We start from the raw sequence: 21981 nt of genomic DNA on the forward strand, positions 1-21981 counted from the left end.
AGTGGAAAAATGTCAAGCACATTTAACAACAAAAAAGAACAGTACAGAACTGTAATTTCCAAGCATTGAAACATCAGGTTTTGTCAGTTCTTGCTTTTTATGGATACTTTCATTGGACAATGGGTGCAATTGTGTGTTCCTTGCAAAAAGCAGGAAATATGGGAGATCAGACGGATGAAAAGGAATTCCTCCTTATAGAGACTTTCTTTGGGTGCAATTGTGTGCTCCTTGCAGCAAAAAGGAAGGAAGATACAAGATCAGATGGATGAGAAGGAATTCTTCCTTATAGAGACTTTCTTTGGGTGCAATTGTGTGCTCCTTGCAGCAAAAAGGAAGGAAGATACAAGATCAGGTGAATGAGAAGGAATTCCTCCTTATGGAGACTTGCTTTCGGTGCAATTGTGTGATCCTTGGAGCAAAAAGGAAGGAAGATACAAGATCAGGTGGATGAGAAGAAATTCCTCCTTATGGAGACTTTCTTTGGGTGCAATTGTGTGCTCCTTGTAGCAAAAAGGAAGGAAGATACAAGATCAGACGGATGAGAAGGAATTCTTCCTTATAGAGACTTTCTTTGGGTGCAATTGTGTGCTCCTTGTAGCAAAAAGGAAGGAAGATACAAGATCAGACGGATGAGAAGGAATTCTTCCTTATAGAGACTTTCTTTGGGTGCAATTGTGTGCTCCTTGCAGCAAAAAGGAAGGAAGATACAAGATCAGGTGGATGAGAAGAAATTCCTCCTTATGGAGACTTTCTTTGGGTGCAATTGTGTGCTCCTTGTAGCAAAAAGGAAGGAAGATACAAGATCAGACGGATGAGAAGGAATTCTTCCTTATAGAGACTTTCTTTGGGTGCAATTGTGTGCTCCTTGCAGCAAAAAGGAAGGAAGATACAAGATCAGGTGGATGAGAAGAAATTCCTCCTTATGGAGACTTTCTTTGGGTGCAATTGTGTGCTCCTTGTAGCAAAAAGGAAGGAAGATACAAGATCAGACGGATGAGAAGGAATTCTTCCTTATAGAGACTTTCTTTGGGTGCAATTGTGTGCTCCTTGCAGCAAAAAGGAAGGAAGATACAAGATCAGGTGGATGAGAAGAAATTCCTCCTTATGGAGACTTTCTTTGGGTGCAATTGTGTGCTCCTTGTAGCAAAAAGGAAGGAAGATACAAGATCAGGTGGATGAGAAGGAATTCCTCCTTATAAGGACTTTCTTTGGAACATGGGTACACGTGTGTGCTCCTTGCAAAAAGGAAGGAAGACACAAGATCAGGTGGATAAAAAGAAACACCAGGGTGGATCTACCCTCGTTCATAATCCAGGTCCGAACTGGCATGCTGGGCATCAGATTGCTCAAGGCTTGGTCCCCACAGGGACTCTGCAGAAATGGGTTGTTGTTTATTTCTTCAGTCGCTTCCAGCTCTTTGTGACCTCCTGGACCAGCCCACACCAGAGCTCCCTGTTGGCCATAGCCACCCCCAGCTCCTTCAAGGTCAGTCCAGTCACTTCAAGGATACCATCCATTTATCTTGCCCTTGGTGGGCCCCTCTTCCTTATTCCTTCCATTTTCCTCACCATCATTCTCTTCTCCAAGCTTTCTTGTTTTCTCATGATGTGCCCAAAGTACTTCATCTTTGCCTCTAATATCCTTCCCTCCAGTGAGCAGCTGGGCTTTATTTCCTGAAGGATGGACTGGTTGGATCTTCTCTCAGTCCAAGGCACCCTCAGAATTTTCCTCCAACCACACAGTTCTAAAGTATCTATCGTTCTTCGTTCAGTCTTCCTTATAATCCAGCTCTCGCATCCATAGGTTACTATGGGGAATACCCATTGCTTTAACTATGCAGACTTTCATTGTCAGTGTGATGTCTCTACTCTACACTCTTTTATTGAGACTGGTCATTGTTCTCCTCCCAAGAAGGAAACATCTTCTGATTTCCTGGCTGCAATCTGCATCTGCAGTCATCTTTGCACCTAGAAATACAAAGTCTGTCACTGCCTCTATTTCCCAGTTATCCATCAGTCTGGTTGCCATCATCATTCACATAACTCAAAAACCACATTTGACCACAAGACACCTACTAACCCAAGGAGTGACCATCACTTGGGAGTTGTAGTTGCTGGGATTTATAGTTCACCTACAATCAAAGAGCATTCTGAACTCCACCAATGAGGGAATTGAACCAAACGTGGCACACAGGACTCCCATGACCAACAGAAAACACCAAAAGGGTTTGGTGGGCTTTGACCTTGAGTTTGGGAGCTGTAGTTCACCTACATCCAGAGAGCACTGTGGACTCAAACACGAATATTCCACAGATTGAGTTTGGGGGAAAATAGACCTTGACATTTGGGAGTTGTAGTTGCCGGGATTTATAGTTCACCTACAATCAAAGAGCATTCTGAATTCCACCAACGATCTAATTGATCCAAACCTGGCACACAGAACTCCCATGACCCACAGAAAATACTTAAGGCCATCTAGTCCAACTCCCTTCACCAGGGCAAGAAAACATAATCAAAGCCCTCCCGACAAAGAGCCATCCAGCCATAGATAGAGAAAGATCGATATGATTCACACACAGAGAGAGATATAGTATCATAGATTTGAAAGGGACCCCTAAAGAAGGACAATTTGCATGTTGCATGTTCCAGAGTGGGCAAACCAGACAATCTCCAACACTGACAAAGAAACAGAAAGAAATACTGTTTACCCACAAGCAAAAAGAAATTGCATGGATTAGAAACCAACACTTTCTCATTACTTTATTTTCCAGATCACAGACTGGGCCACAGCAACGTGTGGCAGGGGACAGCTTGTGTGTGTGTGTGTGTGTGTGTGTGTATCACAGTGTAAAAAAGCCCTCTGTCTTGAGAGTTTTGCAGAGAGAGCCACAAAAATCCCTGATAAAGATGCTGTTGGGTAGCCTTGGAGATGGCGGCAAGTAATTGCAAATAATCAAATCTGCAAAAATCCATAGACGTAAGTGCAAAGAGGCAACTAGAATAAAGAAATAATGATTGCAAATACGGCAGGCACTGGCTGTTTTCTTTCAATGGGGCCTTTGGCCTCATAAGGTATTTGTTATGACTGTGGTAAATGCTTCAATTCGCTCAACTGCCTGTTGTTTTTATTGATGCTTTATCTACCTGTTTTTATGTTTTGATCATTCTTTTGTATTTTGCAAGAAAGTGGTGGAGGAGGAGGAAGTGGAGATGGTTGTTCCTTTCTCTCTCTCTCTCTCTCTGGTACTCTCTGGAAAGAACACAGTTTATACAATCACACCAGGGACAATTCCAACCTTGTTTTAGTGGTATATGGCGTCTTAGGGAAGGTTTTGTCTTTCAAGAAGTTATAGAATACAAAGAGGAAACTCTTCTTCAGCCATTAGCTGAAATGCCTCTGCAAAGGTATGTTCGCCCTCTCTTTCTCTCTCCCTCTCAGAATTTCCAACCATGTGTCTAGGACTGTGTGTTGTATCGGCAAATAATGCGTGCAGATCCTAGTAAGGTGGCCTTCTGCAGCTGGTGGATGGTTATTATTAGGGCTGGGCGGTTTCGTTTCGTTAATTCGTAATTCGTTAATAATTCGTTAATTTTTTCAATTACAAAACGATAACGAACCATTCTGGAGCAATTATTTAAAAAACAAATTTTCAAAAACGTTTTGTAAATGCTTCGTATTTCGATATTGTATTCGTTTCGTTATTGTTTTGAGGTCGTTTCGTTATTATTTCCGCATGTCTGGGCCAGTTTTATGGTTTAATTAGTGAAAAAAAAATGATAATATCACACCAACAGTCAACAACAGAGGGAGAGGGAAGCTTCAGAAGGTTTTGGAGGTTTTTTAGCGTATTTCGCGGTCGCGTCCGCCATTAACGAATCGATTCGTTGTTGTTTCGGAAATCGATTCGTTAATGTTTTGTAATTTTTTTCACATTTACAAAATTTCGTAAATATCGAACTTTTTAAAAGGAAAATTTTGTAATTATTTTAAATAACGAAATGCAAAAACCCCCAAAAAACGAATCGATTTTAGAAACAAAATTTTCCGTTGTTACCCAGGCCTAGTTGTTATTATTATTATTATTATTATTATTATTATTATTATCTGTATAGCAGTCAAACTGACCAAACTGAGGCTAGTTATTTATTTATTTATCGTGTCATCCGCAACCAGAACATTGTATTACATTTCTAACAGAACAAAAAACAAAACAAAAAACAAACAGATTAAAAAAACACACACACAAATTTTGCAAACTTGGTAGCTGATTAAATGTCCTTTGACCAGTATCTGGCCCCTTGGAGTGCCTCTGGTGTTGCCGCAAGGAGGTCCTCCCTTGTGCATCATGTGGCAGGGCTCAGGGTGCATTGCAGCAGGTGGTCAGTGGTTTGCTCCTCTCCACACTCGCATGTCATGGATTCCACTTTGTGGCCCCATTTCTTGAGGTTGGCTCTGCATCTCGTGGTGCCAGAGCGCAGTCTGTTCAGTGCCTTCCAAGTCGCCCAGTCCTCTGTGTGCCCAGGGGGGAGTCTCTCATCTGGTATCACCCACAGATTGAGGTGCTGGGTTTGAGCCTGCCACTTTTGGACTCTCGCTTGCTCAGGTGTTCCAGTGAGTGTCTCTGTAGATCTTAGAAAACTATTTCTAGATTTAAGTCGTTGACGTGCTGGCTGATACCCAAACGGGATAAGCTGGAGATGTCACAGCCTTGGTCCTTTCACTACTGGCTGCTACCTTCCAGGGGGATGTCAGGTGGTGCAATACCGGCTAAGCAGTGTAATTTCTCCTATGGGATAGGGCACAGACACCCCGTGATAATGCGGCATGTCTCATTCAGAGCCACATCCACTGTTTTAGCGTGGTGAGATGTGTTCCACACTGGGCATGCGTACTCAGCAGCAGAGTAGCAGAGCGCAAGGGCAGATGTCTTCACTGTGTCTGGTTGTGATCCCCAGGTTGTGCCAGTCAGCTTTCGTATGATGTTGTTTCTAGCACCCACTTTTTGCTTGATGTTCAGGCAGTGCTTCTTGTAGGTCAGAACACGGTCCAGAGTGACTCCCAGGTATGTGGGTGCGCTGCAATGCTCCCGCGGGATTCCTTCCTTCCCAGGTAATAATCCTCAGAGCTCGGTATGCTTGTCTGTTCTTGAGATGAAAAGCACATGTCTGTGTTTTAGATGGATTAGGGATCAGCTGGCTTTCCCTGTGATAGGCAGTAAGAGCAGTTAGAACAACTGAGGCTAGTGTATTATGACTATATCACAAGATAACATGACCCATTAGAAAAGATGAGAATACTTAGAAGGCAATAGAGAAAGAGAAAGACTGTATTGCAAAGGGGATATATAGTAATAAATAATAATAAACTTTATTTCTATCCCGCCACCATCTCCGCAAAGGGGACTCGGAGCGGCTTACATGGGGTCAAGCCCAGACAACATAATGCAGCAATAAAATCAAAGCATATACAACAGACAACAACAACATTATCAAAACGACATTAAAATAATAATAAAATAATAGTAATAATAAAATAAAATAAAAATCCCAATAGACACAATTATTTTATTTATTATTATTTATTTCAGTTTCTTCTACCCTGCCCTTCTCACCCCGGAGGGGGGACTCAGGGCAACTTACAAAGGCACAATTCGATGCCGGCATCAACATAACAGTAGAATAAAAACAATATAGCAGCAATTAAACAATTAACAATCAGTTTCTGCATTACAACAATAAAACCAATAAAACCGATTACACCTAATTAACGCTCAGCGTTCACCATCTCATAGTCCAAATTCCAATTCCACTTTGTCAGTCCTGTCAGTCCTAGTTGTCTGATTGTCCTTATCTAGTTGTCAGATTGCCTGAAGGCCTGGTCCCACAACCATGTTTTTACTTTCCTCCTGAAGGAGAGGAGGGATGTTGATGCCCTAATTTCTCCCAGGTGAGGGGCCACCACTGAGAAGGCCCTGTTCCTTGTCCCCACCAGCCTCACTTGTGATAGCGGTGGGGCTGAGAGCAGGGCCTCCCCAGATGATCTCAAATTCAGGGGTGGGACGTAGAGGGAGATGCATTCGGACAGATACGCTGGGCCGGAACCGTAAAGGGTTTTGTAGGTCAAAACCAGCACCTTGAATTGTGCTCGGAACTGGATCGACAGCCAGTGGAGCTGACACAACAGGGGTGGGGGGGTGTGCTCCCTGTATGACTCTCCGGTGAGTAATCTGGCTGCCGCTCGCTGGACCAGTTGAAGTTTCCGAACAGTCTTCAAGGGCAACCCCATGTAGAATGCATTGCAGTATTCTATTTGGGATGTAACAAGAGCGTGGACCACCGTGGCCAGATCAGACTTCCCAAGGTACGGGTGCAACTGGTGCACAAGTTTTAATTGTGCAAAAGCTCTCCCGGCCACAATCACGATAGAGATGACAATGGGCGGGCCACAAATTCCGAATAAAAAACAATTAAAAATTATTAAAAAAATAAAAAAAATAAAAATGCATTGGATTGTTATTGGTGGCCCAATACTGTGTACTGTGTCTGTGTTTTTTATGCTTTTTAAATTGAATATTGTTGACTGTTGTAGTGTTGTAAACCGCGTTGAGTCGCCAATTTAGGCTGAGAAACAGCGGTATACAAGCGAGTAATAAATAAATAAATAAATAAATAAACTTGTTGACCATTAACAACAACAACAACAACAACAACAGCAAGGTCTTCCATGATTTCTCTTGCAAGGAACTGCTGACTCTGCATCATTTCACTTTTCAGTTGATGCTTCATGAACGATACCCCTTCCCTTCCCTGATATTTATACACTTGATAACTGGCAGCCAGACACATGTGAACTGACTCCATTGAAAGTCACGGTATTCATTATGAAGTCAGGCGAATGAAGGCTCTCTCATAGCTCATCCTTGCAAATTGCAGTCATTAAATGTCGAATGGCTCTGAGTGAGTGATGCCTTCGGGATCTGTTCCACTTGTTCCACACCTTTGCTCCACCACTCTCTTTCCAAGGTGATCTCCCTTTCTGACAGGGACCGAGGTCCCTTCTACACTGCCATAAAAATCCATACTATCTGCTTTGAACTGGATTATAAGGCAGTGTAGACTCAGAGAACCCCGTTCAAAGATAATGCGGATTATCTGCTTTGATAATTTGAATTATATGACAGTGTAGAAGGAGCCTTAGGTTCGTGCAATTCATGAAGTTTTCCTTCCATGTGTTCAGTGTGCCTTACTCCCAAGTAAGTGACCTGTTGCATTGAAAATGTATTTCTTGCACTCCCACCTGGAATTCCTTCCTGAAAATCTTGGCATGGTGAGCGATGAGCAGGGAAAACACTTATCCCAGGATATTCAGTTGCTGGAGCAGTGCAAACCAAAGTGCTCTTCCAGCAGTCACCAGCCAATCCCTTTCCAATGCCAGAGATACAGCTTAATGGTGGAACATTAGAAAATGTTGACAATTTCCGTTCCCTTGGCCATCTCTCCACCAAAGTCAACATCGACACCAAAATACAACACTGCCTGAGCTCTGTAAGTTCAGCATTATTCTGAATGAAGCAGGGAGTGTTTGAGGACCGGGACATCCGTAGGGAGACTGGCTGTTCCAGTGAGCCTTCCCGGAATAAGGATCCCATAGCATTTTGTCCCTCCAAAGCACTTTACATTTCTAGGTCTGCTAGTATGTCCTTCCACAAACGCCACTATCACCTTTTCGTCCATGCTTCAGCACTATTTCCAATTTTAATTTTACATTTGGCCTTCCCACAGTTTTAATTGTGTGTTGTCTTATTGATAATGTGTTATGTTTATTGTCTATGTTCTTTATTTCAATTGCTTGTATTGTTGTGATTATTGCTTGTATTGTTGTGTTTGGGCTTGGCCTCATGTAAGCCGCACCGAGTCCCTTGGGGAGATGGTAGCAGGGTACAAATAATGCCTTGTTGTTGTTGTTGTTGTTGTGGTTATTATTATTATTTCCTCCCTCCTTTCCTTTAGGAAAAAACTGAAATCGTGGTTTTGGAACCAGGCCTTTGACTAGCAGGCATAATGGTACTTTGGACATTGAACTGGACCATATGATTGTGATTATAATGGAAACATCTATATTATTGTTTATCTAATGTGATTGTTTTAAAATTATTGTGTATTTATGGTTTTATATTGCGGTTATACTGTAATTTGCGGCATCTAATTGTTGATAGTGTTAGCCGCTGCTCTGAATCCCCCGTCGGGGGTTGAGAAGGGTGGGGTAGAAATGTTGTAAATAATAAATAATAATAACCCTATAAAGCAGTGGTTCTCAACCTGTGGATCCCCGGATGCTTTTGTTATTATTATTATTATTATTATTATTATTATTATTATTATTATTATTAAACTTTATTTGTACCCCGCTAGCATCTCCCGAAGGACTCGATGCGGCTTACAAAGGCCAAGGCCTCAGTACACAACACCACAATACAACACCTAAAGCAAATTAAAAACAGTTAAGCAATATTAACAACAAGCAATAAACAATGCACCAAGACACAATAAAACTGGGCCGGGCCAGAGTAATGGGTACAGGATTAAAAGTGCTGATGTGACAGGTGGAATATAAGGCTTATAAGGATTATAGGGCAAGTGCAGTGTGCGGTGTGCAGCAATCTTAGTTCTACTAAAGTGCTTCTGGGACATGGTACTGGAGGTTATCCTATTCTGGGAAGGCACATCGGAACAGCCAGGTCTTCAAGTTCTTTCTGAAGGCTGCCATTGTAGGGGCCTGTCTAAGATCTTTGGGGAGGGTGTTCCAGAGTCGGGGGGCCACCACAGAAAAGGCCCTGTCTCGTGTCCCCACCAAGCGCGCTTGTGACGCGGGCGGGATCACGAGCAGGGCCTCTCCGGATGAACGAAGTGAATGTGTGGGTTCATAGATGGAGATGTGGTCACGCAGGTAGGGTGGTCCCAAACCATTCAGGGCTTTGTAGGTAAGCACCTGCACCTTAAATTGGGCTCAGAAAATAAACGGCAGCCAGTGGAGCTCCTTGAACAGGAGGGTTGACCTCTCTCTATAAGGGCCCCAGTTAACATCCTGGCCGCTGCCCGTTGGACCAGTTGGAACTTCCAAGCCGTTTTCAAGGGCAGCCCCACGTAGAGCGCGTTGCAGTAGTCCAATTTGGAGGTGATGCAGAGCATCTTTCCCCCCCAAGTATTTGTAGTTCGCCAAGGGCCGGAAAATGGATTCTGCTGCTTCCTGACCCAGCACACATAACTGGGTTCCTGTTTCCTCTCTGTGAATTCTCTGGCTTGTGTACTGGACCCTGGCCCCTGATTGGGGAGATGCAGTTCTCCAAAGGACATTGCCCCACTCTCCACCATTTGCGAATCCCTGGCGGACCTTTCTGCCCTCACTGATTGACTTGATGCCCTATCATCATGAACTCCCTCCACGGACTCTAAACCAGGCCTCTTGGGGAGGATGCCCCCCCCCCCACCTGTGTGTGTGTCCTTGCCAAGCAGATCATACCTCAAGAACTCTGATGGATTGCCTTTATCAATTATTGTTACTTCTAATAAACTTTGCTGGGATGGGATGGGGACCCCTTTTATGAAATCTATGAGCTTATGAAAGTTTATGAAGAATGTATATGAAATATAATATGAAATGAGATGTACCCTCACCCTTTTTCCTTACTCTTTCCCTTTGAACTTTACCCTACTAAAGTATGTGACCTGGGGCTACAGTAAGGAATCCAATTTCCTTAGAAGTAACTCCATTCATATTGACATTGCATGGACCGGAGCTGGCAATATCTTAAGGCTTTGTTTTCAGAGTCAGACAAACAGAGCCAAAAGATTTGTCAGCCAAAACCCCGGAAAACGGACTGATTAAATCAATCATGGCATTTGTGTACGCTCCTTTGTGCTGAAGGACCCCCTTTGTCCACAAGGTTGAGATCCAAATGCCACCCATAGCCCTCCCTTTATGCCTATACACATCTGCTATCAGAACTCAGGAAATCCCTTTGTTTCCCCTGTCTGCCACCCTGCCGGGCCAGCAGCAAAGGCTTTCAGTCAGCTGGCAAGATGCCTCCCGGGCATCCTGCCCCCTCTGAGCTGTCTAGCCATGTCCCGCCTCCGGACTGCTGATTGGACCATCTTCGGAGGCGCTAGGGAGGCTCCGATTGGCCCCCTGGAGGCAGCAGCGCCCGCTGGTTGGCTGAGAGGCGGGACATGCGGCCAAGCCTCCCCCTAGCTGTTCCAGGGCCAGCCAATCAGGACAGAGGAAACTGACAGAAGGCGGGCGGGAGATTCAAACCGGGTTTTCTTTGTTTTGCCTGTATAAATATGCCTAAAAATCACTGTACTGTATGCTTATGGAGGATTCATCCCTGTAACGCATCCTTTTCAGCTGAATCGCTAAATAAACGCTTCGGTCGCTGGGTACCTCTTCAGCCTCTGGTGAGATTAATTCTTAATATTTTGCGTCTTTTTGAATTGGCATCCGCTGGCCGCTCACCAAGGTCAGGACCCCATTAGCGGTCCTTAGGGACTCCCCTCGCTGGGAGAACCCCCAAAAAGAGCTCGATATCAGAGGTGACCAAGGCATGGACCACCCCGGCCAGATCAGCCTTTGCGAGGTATGTTCGCAGTTGGCACACGAGTCTCAATTGTGCAAAAGCCCTCCCGGACACCGTCGATGCCTGAGCCTCAAGCGTAAGCGATGAGTCCAAAGCTTTGGTTTTCAACTCCCAGAAATCCTAATAGCTGGTTAACTGCCTGGGATTTCTGGGAGTTATAGGCCAAAACATCTGGGGACCCACAGGTTGAGAGCCACTGCTTTAAGGAAACTGTGATGGAATTGTGATGGAAGCTGAAAGTTCTGGAACCAAAACAGAAAAAGAGAAAATATGGAAAAAGGGAAGGAGGAACTATTTTCTTTGGACATATCACCTCTCACTTTCTCATTCTCCCTGCCCAGTAAGTTTCCAGAGGAGAGGAAAATGTCATTTCCAGGAGTGGGAACAGATTGCTTCTGGGCTGTGAGCCATCAAACTTGTCCGATGGCCATAGGTTGCCTGCTCTAAATAGAGATGATTGTATCAACGCGTGCCTTTGGACCACATTCTCTGATCATGTGGAGAAAGTGCCGACTTTAGTATATTCATGGGCGTGAAATGTGCAAAGAGGAGAACATCTAAGATGCATTTTCCTTCAGCCATGTGACAACGAAGCTACTTCTCCCAGCAACAGAACCCAGGGGAGCTCCATCCGAGGTAGTAGCTGAGGGAAAACACCTGAGCAGAATTACAATTGCAAACAGATAAACAAGCCTGGAGTTAATCTCAAATTGTTTTACACTCTGTTTTATTAAAGTCAATGCATTTCCGTTCCTCTGTGTAGAGCCCGGCTCTGCTTAATTACCATGACTCAGGGTGAATGCTAATTGGAGGAGCAGTCTCAGCAGGAGCGCAACGGAGGCTCTTTCCTGACCTCTACAGGCAAGATGCATCACGCAGAGCCACTCTTCAAGCCAGGAGGTTACATTCGCACGTAAGGAAGCGCTTCGATTTTCCATGGCATCTTTCTGGCTACCATGTTATGTCCCTTCTTCTTGCAGCTGGAAAGCAATGTTTGGAGTTTGGGAAGTTAGTGGGGATGGGGAAAGAGCTCATAACAGTCTAAGATTAGGAGCCAAGTCACTAATCATGTGTGCATGTACTTTCAAGTCACCTGTTGACTTAAGGTGATTCATAGTGTTTCCTTCGACAAGACATCTTCAGAGGTGATTTGCCAGTCTTTGCCTCTCAAGGATAGCATACATCACCTGACATCCTTTGGCAGTCTCCCGGTCATATATCATGTTCTGCAGTTGGTGGTGGTGTTTGGTGATGGAAGGGTTAATGTAAGTCTTAGTTCTAAAGGGTTGAGTTATCTGTAAGTAAGAGTTCATGGGTGAAAGCAATTAAAGGTGGAGGTGTGCAAGAGGTAGGTTGCAGCTAGGTGTTTCTGGATATAAGGAGCTAGCCTTGGGGCTGATCTTTGGGAGAAAAGTATTTGTCTTATTTTGGTGGTAGATGCTGCTGGTTTTCCCCCGGGTTTGTGGATTTTCAGTATCCTGACCTGTCTCTTGAACCCTTGGAACCCTGGAACCTTGAATCTTTGGACTGGCTTTTGACTACGGTATAGACTCTTGATTTCTATGATTTTGTTCATTGAACTTTTGGCATTTGACCACTGGACTGGACCTTTTGACTACGGTGTTATCTTGAACCTGCAACAGCATTTGCTGTCATTAACCAAAATGACACCGCCATGAGTCGCCCGTAAGGGCTGAGAATGGCGGTCAATAAGTGCATCTAATAAATAAATAAATAAATAAATAAAATAACTAAAGTTCATGAGGAGCCCTGAAAGGGACCATGACAAGTTTTAGTCCATGTCTAGGTGTACACTAGAAAATCAAGGGTGAAAATATAGAAAAATGAGTGGAGGAAGATACACACGCAAAGGGACAGATGGGTAACATGAGAGAAAGAGAGAGAAAAATGAGATCTCTAGGCAGACAGTGTAACAGAGGAAAATTTAAATAGTAGAGAAGGAGTTATAACCTATGGTAAAGCATCCTTGCCCAGAGTTAAGTTGGATCAGCCCCATGTGGCATTGATCCAGCGACACACCGATCTAAGTAGTCGGTGTAGATAAGCCTGTAATAATGGAAAGGCGCTCTGGCTTTCCGTCCTTGCTGCTGCTGCTGCTTGTCATCTGTCTGGTTTTTCCTCTACTCAAAGAAGCTGTCAGACCGTAAAGATAATATAATGAATGACATTTCTCCATCCCATTCTATATGCTGTACCAAGCTCTGAGCTCTGCCTTTGACCTGGGAAGCATTAGAGAGGCCAAGAGTGGCAGAGTTACTGCCGGTGGTATTCTTGTACTGTCACAATTTCCCTCTCTCTCTTTATTATTATTTTATGACATTTCAAACATTTTCATGACACAGGACTGAGGGGGGAAAGTCAATCACATTTACTACTAACCCTGGAGGAGAGATGAATCCTCCTCGGCAAATTCTAATGCTCCAACGCTCACACCGAGAAGTGCTGAACAATTGATGCTTTGGCACTGATGCTCCAAGCAAGTTGGGGAGGTGGAGGGAACATATTGCTCTGTCCAGATATTGGGCGGATCTGGTGTATAGACCGCAGAGGAGATGGGGTTTTTGTATGTTTCTGTTCCTCTGAGAAGTAGAGAGAAGTAGGCCATTTCATAGAATCATAGAATCATAGAATCAAAGAGTTGGAAGAGACCTCATGGGCCATCATCCAGTCCAACCCCATTCTGCCAAGAAGCAGGAATATTGCATTCAAATCACCCCTGACAGATGGCCATCCAGCCTCTGCTTAAAAGCTTCCAAAGAAGGAGCCTCCACCACACTCCCTCCGGGGCAGAGAGTTCCACTGCTGAACGGCTCTCACAGTCAGGAAGTTCTTCCTAATGTTCAGATGGAATCTCCTCTCTTGTAGTTTGAAGCCATTGTTCCGCGTCCTAGTCTCCAAGGAAGCAGAAAACAAGCTTGCTCCCTCCTCCCTGTGGCTTCCTCTCACATATTTATACATGGCTATCATATCTCCTCTCAGCCTTCTCTTCTTCAGGCTAAACATGCCCAGCTCCTTAAGCCGCTCCTCATAGGGCTTGTTCTCCAGAACAAGCCCTATGAGGAGCGGCTTAAGGAGCTGGGCATGTTTAGCCTGAAGAAGAGAAGGCTGAGAGGAGATATGATAGCTCATGAAGAGCTATCCTCATGAGAGGAGATATGATAGCTCATGAAGAGCTAATGGCATGAAACTGGGAGAGTAGCAAACACATAGGAAAATAGAAAGGAAACACAAAAGGACTGGAAAATTGAACCCAACAGACTGGAATTTAGCAAGAAAATGTGCTGAGTTCTATATTTAAACCGCAAGAATCACAGGTAACATAGGATAAGGAATACTTATCATTAGTAAATATGAAAAGGATTATTGTTGATCATTACGGATGTAATTATTGCCAGAGATACAGCTTAATGGTGTAACATTAGAAAATGTTGACCATTTCCGCTCCTTTGGCAGCCACCTCTCCACCAAAGTCAACATTGACACTGAAATTCAACACCGCCTGAGCTCTGCAAGTGCAGCATTCTTCCGAATGAAGCAGAGAGTGTTTGAGGACAGGGACATCCGTAGGGAGACCAAGGGGTTTGTTTATAAAGCCATTGTCCTCCCAACCCTGCTATACACTTGCAAGACGTGGACAGTCTAAAGACATCACATGCAACTCCTAGAACGATTCCATCAGAAATCCTGCAAATCTCTTGGGAAGACAGGAGGACAAATGTCAGTGAACTGGAAGAAGCAAAAACCACCAGCATTGAAGCCATAGTCCTCCGCCATCAACTCTGCTGGATCGCTCACGTTGTCTGGATACCCGACCACCATCTCCCAAAGCAGTTCCTCTATTCCGAACTCAAGAACGGAAAAGGGAATGTTGGTGGGCAGGAAAACAGATTGAAAGATGGGCTCAAAGCCAACCTTAAAAACTCTGGCATAGACACTGAGAACTGGAAGCCCTGGCCCTTGGGCGCTCCAGCTGGAGGTCAGCTGTGACCAGCAGTGCTGCAGAATTTGAAGAGGCATGAATGGAGGGCGAAAGAGAGAAATGTGCCAAGAGGAAGGCACGTCAAGCCAACCCCGACCGCGACTGCCTTCCACCTGGAAACCGATGCCCTCAAGGTGGGAGAACATGCAGGTCAAGAATAGGGCTCCACAGTCACCTACGGACCCACCGCCAGAACACCAACCTTGGAGGACCATCATCCTCGGAATATGAAGGTTCACCTAAGTAAGTAATTGTATTGTCGAAGGCTTTCATGGCTGGAATCAGTAGGTTCTTGTGGGTTTTTTCAGGCTATAGGGCCATGTTCTAGAGGCATTTCTCCTGACGTTTCGCCTGCATCTATGGCAAGCATCCTCAGAGGTAGTGAGGATGCTTGCCATAGATGCAGGCGAAACGTCAGGAGAAATGCCTCTAGAACATGGCCCTATAGCCCGAAAAAACCCACAAGAACCTAAGTAAGTAATTATTTATGAAGTTTCTTCTTAAAGATTGCAACCAGCAGTCTCAGCAGTTTCCTCCCTACTGCGAGAAAGTCTTTTCAATTTCATTATTTGGGGGTTATTCTGCACAAAATTCACATCTATGGCAAGCATCTATGGCTTGGCAACAGTATTTTTGTGCAGGAAAATGTATTTTATGAGTGGAAAATAATTTTACAATACAGAACTTGTATTGTATTGTATTGTTGAGCCTGTTCGAAGTCTCTTGAGCCTTGAGCCTGTTTGAAGGCAGTTGAGCCTTAAGCGAGCTTGAGTGTAGAAGTCCGTCAGAATGCAGAAGCTGTTGTTGGAAGCTAGAAACTGTTGAGGCTTTTGTTTTATTCAAAAGTAAACTGTTATTAAAGAAAGCCGTACAAAGCAACATAGTTTGTGAAGAAACAGTTAAGGATTATACGTTTAAGATACAAACTCTTTGAAAGTTTTTAACCCTTGACAAGAACTGTGCCTGTATCTTTAAATACATGAAGTTATTAGTAAACAAACTTATCTTTAAAAGAAATCTGCTGAAAGCCTCAAACAGAAACAAAATATCTATGTGCCCAGCGATCATCAATTATCAAATAAACTCTGCTACTCCGATTAGGTTGTTATCTGTTTCCTAATAGGTTGTGATACCTAACAGGCCATGATTCATCCCAATCCGCGATAGAACTATTAATTTCTGCACAGAAAATACTGCTTTCCTTTTTGGAAAATATGATTTTTGTGCAGAAAATCAACCAGGTGCAATTTTTATGCTGACCAAATCCCCAAACACTAATTGTTTTCATGTTGTGACGGCGCGAGTGGCACCAGCTATATGTAGAACTGTAAGTTGCAAGATTTGAACTGTTGTATCATGCCTGATTTTGCCTTTTTACCCTGTAAATGTATAGTTGGATTGACTGGTTATTTATAGCTGTCAATCAATGTTGTGTGCACCAGTTATATTGCTTCCTCAGCTCAATTGTTTGGCTCCACCTCTTCCTGGAGCAGGACAGTGTTTCCTTTTTCAGTCCACCATCAAACTTTCTATCAGATGGATGTGTGAGAGAGACTTGGCTCTAAAAGCCCTTGATTAAGTTACCTCTCAGCACCAATTCTGAGGTTCTTACCCTTGAGACTTATGCTTCATGTTCAGATCAACCTGGACGACATTGGGAAGTCTCAAGCGCCTTCAAACCAGTCCTTTGGCACCAGAGGAAGACTTTGTGTCTTCAAACATAGGCCATTTGGACTGGGGTTGTGGATTGCTCCGGCATTTACAGCCATTGAGAAAGAGGGACCTGGAAAAGCTTATCAGCTGCAAAACTCCTTGGACCCAAGACAACCAGAGACTGTAATGTATATTTTCCTTTACCCCTTTGAAACTTCCAGCTTATTGCCTTAAAGGGATAACTCTTTGTGAACAATAAAACCTATTTTGAGTTATCTACAGTGTTTTAGTCCTTGAGAATTCCAGTTTCCCTAAAGGAGGGCAAGAAGCAATCCTCTGGGGAAAGATGTCACGTCCATGCCTCTTTCACTAAGAGCTATAGCCCCCAGGCGCGATGGCACATATGTAAAATGGGAATTGATATTTTTGCACTGAAATATTATTTTCTATGCAGAAGAAAATAATAAATTGTTTTCTGTATAAAATTACCTTATGTGAATTTTATGCAGAATTTATCCCGGATAGCAAAGATTCTTGTGAGTCCTAGATTTTTCTCATCGAAGTTTCAAGTGGCCAGAAAGCGTATTTTGAACTTTTAAATAATATTTTCATCTACAACTGTATTTGGTAGATTTTGTCTCATCATTAAAAGGAATTTCATGATAGTAAGAGCAGATCAGTAGTGCCAAAAAAGGTGGTGGATACCATCTCTGGACATCTTCAAAAAGAGGTTGGGTAACTACTCGCTGGGGATGTTCTAGACCAGTGGTTCTCAAGCTGTGGGTTCCCAGATGTTTTGGTCTTCAACTCCCAGAAATCCTAACAGCAGGTAAACTGGCTGGAATTCATGGGAGTTGTAGGCCAAAATACCTGGAAACCCATAAGTAGAGAACCACTGTTCTAGTTGGAGATCTATACATTGAGTAGGCAGATGTACTTGGTAGCTTATGAGACCCCTTCCAATGTAATTCAATGTTTACATCCAGGGTGTATGACAAACAAAAATCACTTGGAATAGAATCTCCTTGGAATCACCTAACTGGATTGTTGGACTGTTACTGGATTAAGAAAGAAATTTGAGATATTTTAATGTCAGCATTCCCTCCAATTGCGCAATGGTGCACCAAGAAAGAGGCTGAAGGTGCATAGCTTTATCCTCTCACTGGTCTAGATAACTGTTTCCTTTGCAATTCTGTGGAGTTATAGAGCTGTAACATTGCACAATGCCAGCTTATTCTGAAATTGTTTGGCCACGGGTCTCCAAGTTTTCATCTGTGCTATGTTGGAAGGCATGCTTTGAGGATTCCTGGTCGTCAATTCAACCTTTTCACTGGAAGAGGCATTCTTTCATTTAGCTGCAGTTGCCAGTTCCTGATGTTTGGTGAAAACACACAACATTCATACTGTGCCCTCTAAAGTGATTGCGCATTTCACCTTCTCTTGCAGAAATTCAATGAAATTGGGGGACGCATGGCTCGAGAGCAGTACGTGTGAAAAAGATCTTGGGGTCCTTGTTCAACATGGGCCAACAATGTGATGTGGTGGCAAAAAAAGCCAATAGGATTTTGGACTGCATCAATAGGAGCCTAGTGTCTAGCTCCAGGGAAGTCATGCTATTCTGCCTTGGTTAGACCACACCTGGAATACTGTGTCCAATTCTGGGCACTACAATTGACGAGAGATATTGACAAGCTGGAATGTGTCCAGAGGAGGGCGACTAAAGTGACCAAGGGTCTGAAGAACAAGCCCTATGAGGAGCGGCTTAAAGAGCTGGGCATGTTGAGCCTGAAGAAGAGAAGGCTGAGAGGAGACATGTTAGCCATGTGTAAATAATAAGTGACAGGAAGTCATAGGGAGGAGGGAGCAAGCTTATTTTCTGCTGCCTTGGAGACTAGGTTGCGGAACAATGGCTTCAAACTACAAGAGAGGAGATTCCATCTGAACATTAAGAAGATGTTTCTGACTGTGAGAGCTGTTCAGCAGTGGAACTCTCTTCTTTGGAAGCTTTGAAACAGAGGCTGGATGGCCATCTGTCGGGGGTGCTTTGAATACAATTTTCCTGCTTTTTGGCAGAATGGGATTGGACTGGATGACGCCCCATGAGGTCTCTTCCAACTCTTTGATTCTATGATTCTATGATTCTACTGCAATGCAGTCTGAGCCCTGCCCCATGTACTCTTTCTCTCAAAGTACAAGAAGGGAGATTCCATCTGAACATTAGGAAGAACTTTCTGACTGTGAGAGCTGTTCAGCAGTGGAACTCTCTGCCCCAGAGGGAGTGTGGTGGAGATCCTTCTTTGGAAGCTTTTAAACAGAGGCTAGGTGGCCATCTGTCAGGGGTGATTTGAATGCAATTTTCCTGCTTCTTGGCAGAATGGGGTTGGATTGGATGGCCCACAAGTTCCCTTCCAACTCTATGATTCTATATATTATTATTATTATCTTTATTAATTTCAGATAGTCTTTAATTGGTTTCCATTCCATTTGAGTTTTTGGTGTTCCCTGGTGGATTGATAACAATTGAGTGAGTCTATCCATATTCATCATCTCTATTATTTTGTTTGGCCAAACTTTGATCAAGGGTGTTTCTTAGGGTTATATTCCTGCTTCTTGGCAGAATGGGGTTGGACTGGATGGCCCAGGAGGTCTCTTCCAACTCTAGGATTCTAGGATTCTATGATTCTACTGCAATGCAGTCTGAGCCCTGCCCCATGTACTCTTTCTCTCAAACTACAAGAAGGGAGATTCCATCTGAACACGAGGAAGAACTTCCTGACTGTGAGAGCCGTTCAGCAGTGGAACTCTCTGCCCCAGAGTGTGGTGGAGGCTCCTTCTTTGGAAGCTTTCATACAGAGGCTGGATGGCCATCAGCCAGGGGTGCTTTGAATGTGATTTTTCTGCTTCTTGGCAGAATGGGGTTGGACTGAATGGCCCACAACTCTATGATTCTATGATTCTATATATTATTATTTTTATCTTTATTAATTTAATTGGTTTCCGTTCCATTTGAGTTTTGGTGTTCCTTGGTGGATTGATAACAATTGTGTGAGTCTATCCATATTCATAATCTCTGTTATTTTGATGGGCCAACCTTTGACCAAGGGTGTTTCTTAGGGTTATATTCCTGCTTCTTGGCAGAATGGGGTTGGACTGGATGGCCCAGGAGGTCTCTTCCAACTCTAGGATTCTAGGATTCTATTGCTGTTTCTCTAGCAACAAATAAGACAGAGAGCTTGGGAGGTCATTTGGACACAACTTTAAACATGGCAAGGGATCATTAGAATCATAGAATCAAAGAGTTGGAAGAGACCTCATGGGCCATCCAGTCCAACCCCATTCTGCCAAGAAGCAGGAATATTGCATTCAAATCACCCCTGACAGATGGCCATCCAGCCTCTGCTTAAAAGCTTCCAAAGAAGGAACCTCCACCACACTCTGGGGCAGAGAGTTCCACTGCTGAACGGCTCTCACAGTCAGGAAGTTCTTCCTCATGTTCAGATGGAATCTCCTCTCTTGTAGTTTGAAGCCATTGTTCTGTGTCCTAGTCTCCAAGGAAGCAGAAAACAAGCTTGCTCCCTCCTCCTCCTCCCTGTGGCTTCCTCTCACATATTTATACATGGCTATCATATCCCCTCTCAGCCTTCTCTTCTTCAGGCTAAACATGCCCAGCTCCTTAAGCCGCTCCTCATAGGGCTTGTTCTCCAGACCTTTTATCATTTTAGTTGCCCTCCTCTGGACACATTCCAGCTTAGAGTCAATATCTCTCTTGAATTGTGGTGCCCAGAATTGGACACAATATTCCAGGCGTGGTCTAACAAAAACAGAATAGAGCATGGGGAGCATGACTTCCCTAGATCTAGACACTATGCTCCTATTGATGCAGGCCAAAATCCCATTGGCTTTTTTTGCCGCCACATCACATTGTTGGCTCATGTTTAACTTGTTGTCCACGAGGACTCCAAGATCTTTTTTACACGTACTGCTCTTGAGCCAGGCATTGTCCCCCATTCTGTCTCTTTGCATTTCGTTTTTTATATATATGGCACCTAGATAATAATATCAGCAATTGAAATACAAACACAACTGGAGAAAGACATCTGGGACAGGAACTCTCACCAGCAAAAAAATTATATAGATGCAAGTAGTGACCCATTTGCTTATAGTTTGGGAATTCACAGCTCCACTGAAGACCCAGAGAAGTATTGACAGCAGTGGGACACACATGCTACCAGCCACTGGCCGACTGGTGATGAAGGTGAGCTCCACGGGGCTGTGGACCACACACCTGCCCTGCATTGGCTTCTGATGCTTCTGTCCTGCCGGCAGCCCTGGAGGGACACTCTTGGGTTTCTTCCTCCACCTCGGAGAAATCCCCTTCCTGGTCGGAGCAGCTGTCAGTATTGTAATCCACTTCATCTCCGTAGGGAAGTTCATCATCTGTCTCCAGGCTGCAGTTGCTGTTACTCCTGCCACAGAATCAAAGACAAGGAGAAGAAGAGAAGGAAAGAGAGGATTGAATGATGTCACTACATCATGGAGTCTAAGGAAGAAATTGCTACTGGAGCAAGGCATAAAGTGAGAATAAAGCTATAAAACAGAGCTTCTCAACCTTCCTAATGCCGCGACCCCTTCATACAGTTCCTCATGTGGTGGTGACCCCCAACCATCACATTGTTTACGTTGCAACTTCATAACTCTAATTTTGCTACTGTTATGAATTGCAATGTAAATATCTGATGTGCAGGATGTGCACAATTCAAGAGAGATATTGACTCTAAGCTGGAATGTGTCCAGAGGAGGGCGACTAAAATGATCAAGGGTCTGGAGAACAAGCCCTATGAGGAGCGGCTTAGGGAACTGGGCATGTTTAGCCTGAAGAAGAGAAGGCTGAGAGGAGATATGATAGCCATGTATAAATATGTGAGAGGAAGCCACAGGGAGGAGGAAGAGGGAGCAATCTTCCTTTCTGCTTCCCTGGAGACTAGGACAACAAGGAACAATGGCTTCAAACTACAAGAGAGGAGATTCCACCTGAACATGAGGAAGAACTTCCTGACTGTGAGAGCCGTTCAGCAGTGGAACTCTCTGCCCCGGAGGGAGTGTGGTGGAGGCTCCTTCTTTGGAAGCTTTGAAACAGAGGCTGGATGGCCATCTGTCAGGGGTGCTTTGAATGCAATATTCTTGCTTCTTGGCAGAATGGGGTTGGACTAGATGATGGCCCAGTAGGTCTCTTCCAACTCTTTGATTCTATGATTCTATGATTCTATGATTCTATGATTCTATGTATTTTCATTCACAGGACCAAATCCGGCAAAAATACCCGATATGCCCAAATCTGAATACTGGTGGGGTTGGAGGGGAGGATTGATTTTGTCATTTGAGAGTTGTAGTTGCTGGGATTTATAATTTACCTACAATCAAAGAGCATTCTGAACTCCTCCACCACCAACAACAACAATAATAAAAATAACAAAAATAATAATAATAAAACTTTATTTGTACCCTGCTACCATCTCCCCAAGGGACTCGGTGCGGCTTACATGAGGCCAAACCCACAATACAACAATAAACAATAGCAACAGTAATGCAAACTCATAAGCAGAAAATAAACAAGAACATTAACAATAACACAGTGACGTTTAATAACCTATGGCTGGGCCAAATGTAATAATTAAAATTTAAAAAATAATGGAAT

General features: G+C 43.8%; 1 protein-coding gene across 1 annotated transcript in view; it reads right to left on the bottom strand.

Moving 5' to 3' along the window:
• Positions 1-20215: 20215 nt before the first annotated feature.
• AGBL1 (AGBL carboxypeptidase 1) overlaps positions 20216-21981 on the bottom strand; it is a 728548-nt gene continuing 726782 nt past the window's right edge. The window contains exon 23 of the mRNA XM_067471459.1: positions 20216-20752. Within this exon, the coding sequence (XP_067327560.1) occupies positions 20512-20752 (241 nt within the window). The 3' untranslated portion in view covers positions 20216-20511. The remainder of the gene's footprint in view (positions 20753-21981) is intronic.

This window comes from Anolis sagrei, chromosome 9, assembly GCF_037176765.1.
Source record: "Anolis sagrei isolate rAnoSag1 chromosome 9, rAnoSag1.mat, whole genome shotgun sequence".
Classification (NCBI taxonomy): Eukaryota; Metazoa; Chordata; class Lepidosauria; order Squamata; family Dactyloidae; genus Anolis; species Anolis sagrei.